The sequence below is a fragment of the Diabrotica virgifera genome, chromosome 7 (genome assembly GCF_917563875.1).
Source record: "Diabrotica virgifera virgifera chromosome 7, PGI_DIABVI_V3a".
Classification (NCBI taxonomy): domain Eukaryota; kingdom Metazoa; phylum Arthropoda; class Insecta; order Coleoptera; family Chrysomelidae; genus Diabrotica; species Diabrotica virgifera.
This window is the reverse complement of record NC_065449.1, coordinates 228,777,935-228,791,221: the sequence shown is the minus strand read 5'-3', so window position 1 is coordinate 228,791,221 and position 13,287 is coordinate 228,777,935. Positions and strand designations below refer to the sequence as shown.

The 13,287-nt window shown below is 31.3% G+C and overlaps 1 protein-coding gene and 2 long non-coding RNA genes across 5 annotated transcripts in view; 1 reads left to right on the top strand and 2 right to left on the bottom strand.

Moving 5' to 3' along the window:
- The window catches only part of LOC126887662 (uncharacterized), a 29,584-nt gene that overhangs the window by 9,951 nt on the left and 6,346 nt on the right, over window positions 1–13,287 (bottom strand). The window lies entirely within an intron of this gene.
- On the bottom strand, window positions 1,079–7,352 carry LOC126887657 (uncharacterized). 3 transcript variants are annotated; one of them, XM_050655296.1, is made up of 9 exons: window positions 7,194–7,352; window positions 7,049–7,134; window positions 5,080–5,205; window positions 4,643–5,002; window positions 3,235–4,039; window positions 3,106–3,178; window positions 2,125–2,794; window positions 1,778–1,892; window positions 1,260–1,500 (listed from the first exon to the last, which is right to left on the bottom strand). In XM_050655296.1, the coding sequence occupies exons 2-8, from the start codon at window positions 7,125–7,127 to the stop codon at window positions 1,795–1,797; spliced, it is 2,211 nt and encodes a 736-aa protein (XP_050511253.1). In that variant the 5' UTR covers window positions 7,128–7,134; window positions 7,194–7,352; the 3' UTR covers window positions 1,260–1,500; window positions 1,778–1,794. The 3 variants fall into 3 exon arrangements, with proteins under 3 accessions (XP_050511251.1, XP_050511252.1, XP_050511253.1); XM_050655294.1 differs by lacking the exon at window positions 1,778–1,892 and having other exon boundaries at window positions 1,079–1,500; window positions 7,194–7,351; XM_050655295.1 differs by lacking the exons at window positions 1,778–1,892; window positions 7,049–7,134; window positions 7,194–7,352 and adding an exon at window positions 5,332–6,953 and having other exon boundaries at window positions 1,079–1,500.
- On the top strand, window positions 7,631–12,534 carry LOC126887658 (uncharacterized). Its single transcript, XR_007699130.1, has 2 exons — window positions 7,631–8,879; window positions 12,255–12,534. It is a non-coding gene; the product is annotated as an uncharacterized LOC126887658 (long non-coding RNA).

The window sequence follows — 13,287 nt, the reverse complement described above, 5'->3', positions numbered from 1 at the left end:
TAAAAAAAATGAAATTTGAAGATTTTACATAAGTTTAAACACATTTTTGACCCTAATTTTTCTCATTTTTAAAGTAGTTTTTTTTATAAAACAAAAATGACCTCATCTAATAAAAAATCCTTTGTTCATTCACTAGCCAGAGGTATAAACTACAAGAAACTTTGATTTCAGATGAGACTGGACTTGTTATGCTGCTCACCACAAAAAGGGCTGTTGTTGAAAAATTGCAGTAAACTCTACAAAAATGAATATTTTTGGCTGAAATTTTTTGAGAGTACTATACTTTTACATGTTTCAATTATAAATAAAAATAATTTTTAGTTTCCAAGATATAATTTTTTTAAAAAGTCACTTTTTTACCTGCAAGACAACAACTTAACAAATTGTTGATTTCAAATTGTAACAGTTGTTTTGCAAAGTATGCTGCCCTCTTGTATTTTCTGTGTTATCTTCATCATACAATTACTTCATCTAAAAACTTTCTGCGATATATTCGTTTTGTTGCTAAAATTATTTCCTGGTCCATGGGTTGAATAAGCGATGTTGTATTTTTTGGCAAAAACATACAACTAAAGTTGCCATGTTTTGATCATAGAATATTTTCAGAGGGATGAGCAGGACCATTGTCTAAAATCAAAAAACATTTCACCTCTTCCGGCAGATTCTCAGTTTCTTCTCTTGAAATTTTTTCACTGCAGGTACAGTCGGAGAAATGAAAGAGTACCCATGAACGATCACATATTATTAAGATAATTAAACTATCTCTATCGTTTGTTATTTATAGAAAAAGAACAGCAAATATAAAATATGTGATTGTATCTGATTGACGTGACCGTTCATGGGTATTCTTTCATTTTTCCGACCGTACAAATTCTTTAAAAGGTCAATTTCTTAAGATATCTGGGGTGAACCACTATGATGAAATTATTTATTTTTATAGCTCCACAATTATATACAAATCCTACCTCAAAATATTTGTAAGAATTTAAACTCTTGAATGCCTTCATTTGTTGACCTGTGTCAGACCAAGTACTGTAAGCATGCTGTATTTTTTATTTCTACTCAAAAAATAAAACAATTTTATTTTAAAATATATATTTTATATTAACATATAAAAAATAAATTATTTTTCAATCTTCTGATGATGCGGCTTTGGAAGTTTTGATCTTTTTTTTCCCTTTATTTTTTTTGTTGGGAAAAAGTTCCTCTGAGGGAATATTTTTTTATTGGAGGATATTCTGCGTGTGGATGGAAAACCCAAATTGATATCTTTTTGATTTCTTATAGCATCTATGGTGGGTTTTATCGGGACTACAATTTTTTGTACAGCCTTTAATTCGTCGAAAGACTCTAAATCATTTATTTGCCCTGTTATCTTTAAACTTAATTTTTCCTTAGCTTCTTTCAGAGAACTTTCCTCATTTCTTCTTATTTTGCTAACCGCACCTATTAAAGCCCTTTTCTCGTCATCGCATTCAATCACCAGGTTGTCAGCATCACCTAAATAAAAGTAATATGGGTATATCAGGTAAATAATTTATTTCGTTTATAAATAAGTTATACACAGCCTGAAATAGAGGAAAAATTAAATCATTATTAAAACACCATCAAAATGATATCTTATATATATCGAACTGTCTAATATTACTGCCACCCATTATATTCATCAATATAATATATAGATCTAACATAACTACCAAAGGAAAAGATTTAAAAGTTTTTTATATAGACCAAGCCACCCAAGCTAGGAAAATTACCTACATTAAAGGGTACATACTTTTTGTATCGAAAACTTCAGATAACACATTCACGGTCATGACTGCATATGAAGTCATTTACTCCATAAGAATACGTGTATAAAATGACAGGATAACTGATGTAGGCACCTATACCTAATTAAAAAAAAATAATAATAATTTTAGGAGCATAAATTTTTTTAGAATTATACAACACTGTGTTTAGGTCAGTCTACTTATAAAAAATTGTTAATTCCCAAAAATTGTATCAATAAAATTAATCTGTAATTTTAGCAACCATTGCACAACCATGTAGGTATATTTATAATGATACATATTATTTTTTTTATTTTTATATATCTAAATACTAAGGTATAATAAACTTTACCTGCTAAGAAATTTATGTTTGGAATGGTACTTTCTTTAGTCAAATCCATTTGAGTATACTTGCAAATTAAGTGAATATGTTTACACATGTTCCATTTTATACATGAATCCAAGCATGTACAAGTATAGCAGTGTAGACAAGCTTCGCAATCTTCACACACTAACCTACATGGACAATTTTCTTTTACCTTCTGAATGGTATACATTTCATTCCTTGAATTAGAGGGCACTAACCAACCAATATCAGATTTAATTACTTTATTCAGATCAAGAGACTGACTAGTAACATGCCTTTTTCTTAATTCGTTAATTTTTGTAGAGACTTTACCTTTGTGAATCACAATAAGTCTCTCAAATAATTTGTCTTTAACAAATTTCATAATAGCACATATTGCCTTATCTAATCTCTTAACGAATTTTCCATGTAAATAAATGTGTTTTATCGTTCGGTGCATTCTTTCAATATGCATATTAGTATTTAGGCCACAATGCAACCTAAAACAATATGCCCACTGCTCTGCTTTACATGCATAATACTGCTCGAAATACATCGCAAATTCCAGGGTATCTGAATCTTCCTTCAGATATTTCAGAAAATTCAATAATAATTGATTAAAAGCAGTGGAATCAGTTTCTTGCAATAATGTCCTGAGCATATGATACACCTGAACCTAAAAAATGTTCAATTAATTTAAAAATACAATATTACAGTTCTTATGATGTACAGTATCAATAAAATTACATTAACATAATTAAAAGCTTCAACATTGTAAGCAAACAATATTTAGTTGATGGACTGATAAAGTTTGTACACACTTGAATGAATGAAGGAAGTGAAAAAAGTATATTAAAGTGTGTAAATGTATTTAATTTCCTTAACTGAGCGCTTTCGATAAAAATGTCATCCTCGGAGCTAAGGGTCAAAGTATAAAAACTTAATATACCTACTTTTTTTCACTTCCTTCAAAAAATATTTACTTACTTTTTTTTCCTTATTGAGCACTTTTTCTAAATTTTTTCTCCATGCCTTGTCAACATGCCAGGTGCAATACAATCTAAAAATATATAAATTTATAGCTTATTAAACAATTATATTTCTTTTTAATGTTACCTAAATTCAGCTGGCTGCATAACCTGCATCCATGATTTATAATAAAAATCTGCCATATCGGACATAAAGACTTTTGGTTTAATAGCCTTGCCAACTCTTTCCTTAATGCATTGAAAAAAAATTTTCATACCAATGGAATCACTGCGATTTGATATCAAAAATGCTGTTGGGTAGCCCTCTCGCAAATCATCCAGTACTAGGATGGTATGTAGTTCAAACCCATAGGCATTTAAACCATGGGTCCCATCAATACAAATGCAATCCTCTCCAAATCGTAGTAATAGGTCTTTCTGTCCATCTGACATTATAATCAAGAAAAAATCTTCATATTGTAGTTCTGGATTTTCTTGGCATATAGTTTCTTGTGGTTTATAGAAAAGCACACATTCTGAACTTTTCATCTCACTAACCCATGCATCTACACTTATTGCATCATTTTCATGGCGTACTGATGAACTGCATAAATTGAAACACTTCTCAATATTATAGAGATCTTTTTTTTTTAAGAGATGCAGCCGTTCCAAACGAGAGTTGGACACAGAATCTCTTATTTCATCCAAAATGATTTGAAATGGAATTTTGGCAGCTATCTTTGCTGCCACATTTTGTTTGTCTGATTTACTTAGAAAGAGATGGCCTAAATCTTGCTCTGGACTGTGTCCCACATGAGTTTGACAAAAGTTGACAATATATTTTTCATTGTCCATTAATTTAACATTAATTCTTGCAGGACAATAACCATTAATTTTATTTGAGCCTTGAATTTTAAGTTTCCTGATATTCATCCCTTTCTTTTTATATATACCTGAAAAAATTGATACAGGGTGAGTCATGAAGAACTGTACATACTCCTACCTCGTATAGAGGCTCCTATGGGGAATAACAAACAGGGTGAGTCATGAAGAACTCTACATACTCCTACCTCGTATAGAGGCTCCTATGGGGAATAACAAATGACCATTAAAAAGTGTCTGCTCCCATTGTTTAATAATATACAGGGCGAGTTTCGCATGTTGACCGAAATTTGTATTCGTCATAATTTTTGAACGGTAAGATTGATGTGTCTCTTATTTTGGTCAATCGTTACACTATTACTACCCAATCAACTGATTTGGTCAAACTAGAAAAAAATCAGGCCCGGCTTAAAAAAATTAGTTCGTTTGGGTTTTAGAAAAAATTTCACCCTGTATACGCTTTTTGAAGACTCTAATATGAATTTTACAAATTAGACAATTCGGCAATTAAAATGGAATATTTTTTTTTCAGCACACCATTACTTTTACACGATTTTTTTTAAATCGTGTACAGTACACTTCCTCATGACTCACCCTGTATAAGTGTCAAATAACCAGAATAAAATTTTTTAAATTAAGAATTAAAAACAAAACAAAAAAAGAATTAAACTCACCCGACCTATGACAACTATAGTTTGTTGTGGTGCAGTTACTGGTTTTCTTTGAACCATACATTTTTACAAATGATGAGAATGTTTCTTCTTCAACCTTGCATTTCCATGATTCAAAATCTTCAAAAGTATCAAATTCCAGATAATTATTTTCAATGTTAATGAAATGGTCACTCCTATAATGTAAAATTAAATTTTCTCGACCAGAATTATTATATTGACACAACGTGCACTTTAATTTTGTTAAGGCATTATTATGAGTTTGTTTATGAGAAACTAGTTTTTTTAAATTGTGAAAACTTTCAGAGCAGCTGGAACACACATAAGTTTTCTTGTTAACAGGTGCTATTTCGTCTAATTTATCTGAAAAAGAAAAAACATGTATGTAATTATTGTATTTGGTTATGATTGTACTGGTATTGGTTATATGTTATACCTACCTGGATGCTGCCTTTTCACATGAAGTCTAAGATTGCCCAGATTTGAAAACTTTTTATTACATTCTAAGCAAGGAACAGTAGATTTACTTTGTTGAACGTTATTTGGCAGTAGTATATCTAGCATATCTAAAACATTAATTGTACGTACTGCATTAAATTAAAGGGTAGGTATACAGGATGTTTGGTAAAGAATTAGCCATAGCTTAACCTTAGATTCATGAGGTTAAAAAAGGTCGATTTAAGCTAACTTACCTCAGTACGAAACATGATAAGTAATAACCGAAATACAGGGTGTCAAAGTTAAACTTTTATTTTATTTATTCTTGAATATTTCCTAACAGGCATGGGATAATAACACGAAATTTGGTGAGCGGGGTTTTTTGGGATGAAAAATCGAAATTAGCCACAAAAAATTATATATTACCGAGAGGGCGCCAAATACGCCTTTCAGTGCCCATTTATTATTACTGTTATTTTTTATTACCCACTCATCTACATACTTTTTGAATCAAAACCTTTATTCTCTTAATGTTTTTACTTAAAAAAAGGTATATACTACATTCATCTCGCTAAACTCAACAGTTATCGAGATAAACGCATTTTAAATCTGCGAGACAACATAATTTTTTGCATAAGTAATATCTTTGTAGTTACACCTAAAAAATAATTTAAAATCATAAAAATTTACAAAAATGTAATGACATAAATATGAGAACTGGCACAATTATTATGGTTTCTTGTTTATTTTTTGGGTCTAGCTACAATGATATTATGCAAAAAAATTATGTTGTATTGCAGATTTAAAATGCATTTATCTCAAAAACAGTAGTTGAGTTATGTTGTGAGATGAATGTAGTATACCTTTTTTTAAGTAAAAATATTGAGAGAACAAAAATTTTTATTGAAAAATATACAGTCATGGGCGCAATAATAACCGGCAAAATAAAGCAAAAGATGGAAAAGATATTAAGTTGTGAGATAAAAGATATGAACCTAGTAGAGGTATTAAATTTAGCGATAGTAACTCATAAACTGACATTATACTCATGACATCGAACGAGTTTGGGAAATGCCACTGTCACAGTGACAGTTTTAGTTGACATACTCCTCTGATACGTCTAATGGGGCTAGTACACGTTGGGCCAATCAGTTGGGCCAACGTGTACAGGACCACTTGGCATGAGTTTGCGATTGGCGGTCAGCGTTGGTCTACAAACCGAATTTTGTCGGTATTTGGTGCACAAATCAATGGATTTTTGGGACTTGCGCGATCTGCCAAACAGCTGTTTGGTTATGAACACGTTGTTGTCGTTGAGTTTAAAATATTTGTTTTCTCTTCTCACAATACTGATACTGTTTATAAGTATTAATTTTAAAGTTGTGTTTTAATACTTTTTTGGTGTAAAAGCACCGTCGTTTGCGCCATTGTTTTTTAATCACTCTTGTTTGGTACACTTTTCTATAAGCATTTAACGAGTTGTACAAATTAATTGTGGCGGCTGCTACAGTCTCCACATCCATATCCATAATCAGAGTTTGTTTTTTGTTTATCCACTAAGAAAGGTTAATGCAGACTGATAGCTCCACCAACGTGTAATCACCATGTATTCACTGTTCTTACTTGGCCCAACTCATTGGCCAACTAGTTGGCCCAACGTGTACTGGAGCCATAAAGGTGGGAAACAATCAATATGTCAATTTATATTATGTTACTAGACGCCCTCTGGGTAATACATCAGTTTTGGTGGCGAATTTAGATTTCTCATCCCAAAAAACCCCCGCTTACCAAATTTCAATATTCAAGATAATAAATAAAATAAAAGTTTAATTTTGACAAACTGTATTTCGGTTATTATCAACTTTAGTACTAAGGTAAGTTAGCTTAAATCGACCTATTTTAAGCTCAGAAATCTACGGTTAAGCTATGACTCATTCGTTACCAAACACCCTGTATAAAATATGATATTACCTGGATGTTTTCTTTTTGCATGTGCCCTCATGTTATAATATTTTGTAAAGTTTATGTTACACTTCGTACAACGATTCATTTTCTACCTACAACGAAAACAAACAAAACAAAAAAAAATAAAACAAAAGTTTAACCACCTTCTTACCACAGAATCAAGCAATCAAGTTAGACAAATTTTCAAACACCTCACCTGACACAGCGTCTCAAGTACGATTGCGCGAATTGGTAAATATAACTCCGCACGACCACGCAACTCGAAACACACGTACGCAAACACGGTTGCGTGAAGCATGGCTCGCAATCGTGAAATTTACGAGACTTGCTCGACCTGTAGATTCTTGTATTCTACTGTGCTGAGCATTTTTACAGGTAGAGTTACTCTACTCTATCAAGTACTTGCATCATTACTCTACCTGTGTAAACAAGTCTTAAATCTACTGAATGAAAATCTACTTAATCTTAATCTACTCTTAGACCCGTATTTATAGTCGAGTCTCAAGACAGCGTCGATGCTCAAGACCGACCTTGAACCAACTTTGTGTTTTATAAACCGATCTCGAGACCCGACGCAGTCTTGGGAAGTGTAAAATGACAGACACGGTTAAACACAGTATTTAGTCCATTCCGAAGTTGTAGTTTGTTTTGACATTTCCGTTTTATTTAACCTAACCTATGTTTTGTGTTTTATTGTGTTGTATACAAGGAGTTGTATATTGAAATTGAATTGATTCTTGTTTCATTGAATATAGAGGAGTTGTTCTGTTGCAAGTTGTTCTAGTTTTGTTGTTTTAAAATCTGCGAAAAACTATTTATAGATAATGGTGAACTTAAACAAGAAATGGACATGCAGTTTGCTGATTACTTAATTGTGTACTCACAACACATAGGTACAGGCATTATGCAAATACATACCATTTAGAGGATACTTCATTCAAATTGGAGGACTCTGCGATATTGGGCTTCCTTAATAGTTTACCAGACGTAGACACTGTCTTTTTCTTGGTAGAAAATGACACCTGTTTCACCCTTTCTGAATTTTCTAAAGTCTCATATTTGGATCAACGTGAAATTTGTTGGCTTTCACAGCTTTAATTTGATTAACGGCTGTCATTAAAATATCTTCACTGTTGCATTTTTGACCTAATGCAATTACTTACAGTGCTGAGCAGATAGTATCTCATGTAATTTCTATCTATCCCTCGGTTTTTGATGTGTGCGTAGGTGCTGAAGACTCCAGTTCTTCCCAAATATCACTGCTTGGAACTTAATTATTTAGTGTGACTCATGTAATACAAAGGTAGTGAATGTGCTGGCAAATATTTGATTGAATTAAAGATTTGATTGAATTTAATTTAATAAAATAATCAAGGCAAGTACATGAGTAGGAATGGTAGCATATTTTACATAGTATGTAGCTGACAAGATAACATACATTAAACAGTTTCTCTGTAACAGTACATATTTTTGAGTTTGTTTTATTTTTAATTATCCATTTTTTAAATTCATCATTTCCTTCCACACTTTCAATATCAAATTTATAATTTGTGGCTACAATTAATGGCAGTCAATCAATCAGTCCTTTTTCCTGAAAGCCACAAAAATGTTGACAAAATTAAATCAAAACATATTTACAAACCTTTTGTTATCTGAATTAGTCTTTCCACTTGTTTATCTCGAGTGTAGTGTGTCAAATTATGCATGCTTTTATCTAGTTGTTTCACCTTTTTATAATACTGTGCATACTCTCCAAGTACATATTTGTATTTGTTAGTAATTCCTTTCTATAACAGTAGAACCCCGACTTAGTATTCAAACTATAATTTTTACTCAGGTACTCATAAAATTTAACAGTACCAGAATCATTCTCCAGTTGGAAAATTCAACAAATCTTTTTAAAAGTTGTTAACTTCTAAAGTACTTTGTATAAATTTCAAGCACTTGTATACATACTTCCATTCTTTTTTCAACTACAGAAATTTTTGTTAGATTAGTTTTCCAGGCACAATCAATGTGCCAGGAACAAAATAATCGATTAGACACAGCTGTCACATTATCACTGCTGTCCATCCGTTATAAAAAGTTTCCATTATATCTCTCATAAACATATCTGTAGTGATATTATTAGGTAGAAATTGTAGTATTCATTCTATTTGAAATCATGTATGTCACAGCAACGCCTTCACCAATATTAGTTCCATAGGTACCATCAATACAAACAATTTTTTTTGCAAATGTCATGACAGCATAATGTTGTACATATCGTCCGTTCGGATGAAAACTGTACAATCTCAAAATTTACAAACTTTTCAGGAGAGCATTTTTAAGATTTATCGGTAAATAAAATTTTCCACAATAAACATTGGCAGGTTTTTGTTTTAGTTTGTATTCGTTGTATCTTTTATATGTCGAAACAACATGAAAATATTTCAACCATATAAATAATAATAATAAAACAAATTTTTTTAAATAAGATGTTTTGAATTTTGCTACTTTTTTAGAGAAAATATTATTAATTTCCATTATTATACAGATGTTTAAAAAGTACTATTATGATAAAATAGGGTATGTTCAATGAAAAACTAGGCTTATAAGCAAATTTTTATTCTCAAAAATATTATAACACATAGCAGGTAATATGGCACAAACCTTACAATGAAATTTAGTCTTAGAAATGGGTGCACCGAAGGCAAAACCCTTTATTTAACAAAATCACATTTACTATTAAATACAAACAATCAATCAAGTAAAAACAAATTAAAAGGAACAGGAAAGTTTTTCAAAGATTTTCATAGAATCCAAGATGATAACCTGGAATGGTTTTCTTTTGCAGTAAACCCAATAAACCATTTTTCTTTTGCTCTGAAAATTTATCTGAAACAGTATACAATTACGGAAATATACTATTACACTGATAAAGATTACATCATATTCCAGTAAATTTTTTCACGAAAACTATACAATTTCAAAATTACATGATTTTAAATAGAAGAATGTTTGAAAATATTATGAGAAAAGTTAAATAAATTCGAAATTATATACTATTAATGAAACACAAAGCTTTACCTTCAAGTTGACATTTTTGGTTTTGTATACTCTTTAAGTGAAAGAGCGTGCGAACTTCCTCGATCGTGAACACAACTAAAGATTGTACCGTTTTAGAGAGAAAGAGATGCACAATCCTTCCAATTTAAAACTAACCAATGCGCTCCCTAGCGGATATTTCTTGAATTACGATTGATTGTCACTATTCCAGAGAAAATATTGATGACACTGAGCGTTTCTATATACTTAACTCAATTTCGTAAAAATTTGGAGATTGTATACTTTTCATGCGAAGAGACGATATATCATTCATAATGATAATGCAGAAATCTGAGCAATCTAAATTATGCTGACTATCCTCAGAGCCTTGAGGTCTGTAGTATAATACACTGGCTACACACTACGTTTTGCCTGAGACCATGTCTGCAGAGACTCATTTGCGCAGGTAAGAGCAGCAAGACGGTATCACATGTAAGCCTCCAAGCGCCGCCTGTACTCTCGTCAACATGCTGAAGATTTTACCTGTGCAGTTTTACTTGAAGTGTGGTCAGAAGTTCAGTCCGGCAAAAGTTTTCAAGGTGGACAGTCGAAATGAGTGATATTAGAAGCATTGCAAACCTATTTTTAATTGAAGAGTTGTACAAATTTTTGAGCTGGCAAGCATTATGGAAGGTGAAAAGTAGAGAATGAAGCATACACTTTAATGATTGAAAAATTAAAAGAGGCAATATTTTATTTTTATATTTTTAGTTCATTCTAAAATAGAGAATTCTTTTAAATCATATAAATTTCTTTTACCATTTTAGTATTTAATTTTCCAATATTGGGGTACTACTGCCAAAAAAAATTTATATACTTATAATAATAGAATATAATAATTAATCAACTTATGTATTTCTGCTAAGTTCTGACACTGTTTTCTTGTGGCATATTTAATGTAGTATTATGTTCATATGGGATTGAGCCACTGTTGTAGGTGTAAAGAAAATTGCATTTCTTAATTTACTACTGATTGGTGTTTCAATTTCCACTCCGGAAGTCTTTATACTCTCTACAAAAATTTAAGCAGAATTTTGGGCATGGATGCCAAATTTTTGTCGAAATAAAAGATGCTAATCGAATTTCTAACTGTCTAAGAAATTTCCTGCTATTTCTATTGTTGACACTTGACACACATATTTGTTGCATATTTGCGTTTGTGGAATAATCATATCTACCTGAAAAGGTATTTTGTAAGTTTCTATCAATTAAAAACCATGATTAATTTTAAAAAATTTCTTTATTAAACTATATCTACGTTCACAATATTTAGAACTTGAATTAAATTCTACAATTAAACTATATTATGAATTACACCATGGCTATTTTGTCATGGTACACTACCTTCATTATTGAAATACCATAAAAAAAGTTTATCCTTAGTTTGCTTGGCGTCTCTGGAAATACTTATATAATGTTATCTCTGCATATCAATGAGATTAGAATCTTCTGTTCTTAAACCATTCCTATTGTCAACGTCTAAGCTTCCAATGGGAGTATAGGTTGAAGCATATTTAATTCTCAAAAAGTTATGGAGTACACAATATGTCATGACAATGATATATACAGTTTTTAGATTTAAATTAATAGTGATATGGAAAATTCAAAATCTGTTAGCTAAAATACCAAAGGCATTTTCTACAACTCGCCTTGTCCTTGACAGGCGGTAATTGAATATTTTGCGTTCATTTGTTAATTCTCTTTGATTAAACGGTTTTAAGAAATGTGGAGCTAAGGCAAAAGCTTCAACACCAATAAACACGTCACTAAGCATTTTATCTGAACCACTGAGGCGATCAAAGACTGGAATTTGTAATGTATTTTCTTTTAATTTGTTGTAAAATATTGTTTGCTCTATAACACCTCCATCACAAATTCTCCCATTCACGCCAAATTCGTATATTATGAACTCATAATTAGCATTTACAACTGCCATCAAAACCATACTATGAAATCCTTTATAGTTATAAAAATAGGAACCTTGCCCATTTGGTAGAATACTCTGCACATATTTGCCGTCAACGGCACCGAAGCAATGGGGAAAGTTCAATCTTGCTTCAAATTCCTTTGCTATATGTTTCCATTATTCTTGTGGCTTTGGAATCTAACAAAAATATTTTTTTAGGATTTCTCTGACACAGTTTCCAGTACAGAACTGCCACAGGAATCTCCAGTGGAGTTGCAACCGCTCTCACGGACGTCCACAAATCAAGTTACAAAACTGTTACATGACTCTATTGGAGTTGCAACCACAATTGGATAAAAGTGAAATTCGAATAATGCCAGAAAGACTATAACAGTCCAAAGTGATAGTGTGAAATTAAAAACAAATGATTACGTATAAATCATATTTATAATAATTATAAATAGTAGCTGTATTTTTTAAATAAACAGATTTGATAAGTTATATTATTTTTCTACAGTTGGTATGTTTTAATAAATATATTTTAAGACTACTGACAGTATTGTTGGTACTTTGGATCTTTTATTTATAGTAGAGGATCCAATATAATGTCGATCTGCACCGATCTGTTTAATAATGGATTAAAATTATTGGATATGTAATTTAGTATGGTAACAATTATAAAAAACAAGGGGTGCCCGATATAATTTTGTTCTGACTATAATTAACATGCATACATAATCGAAAACCTCTTATACCCGAAGGTGTCGAGGTGTACAAGCTCTCTTAAATTTTTTTCTACAAATGTACACCACTCTTTTCTGTCTCTAGCTAGTTCCTTCGGCTCACTCTATGTCTTCCCTCTTTCTTTGAGAATCTTGCTTATCCTATTGTTCCATGTTTTTCTTGGTCGTCCTGTACAGTGTATGCCAGTAGTACAGTCTCATTTACGCATTGAGTATTATTTTCTGTCATCCATGGTTGAAATTTAGCGTATTCCTTGTCATAGATACGTTTATTTGGTAATAGATTCTCAGTCGCTTTATTGGCTTTTTTTCAGAAATATCGAATTTCTCTTGCATTCTGACTTTTTTGACAATTTCACATAGAAAAACTTTGTTTATGTTAATACCAAATTGCTAACCAACATCACTTTTCTACCAACAGTACTAAATACCTGCTGCGATACAGTATTTCTTCTAATTTATTATATTATAAAATTAAAACTTTAACTGACGCAATGAACCGCTATGAC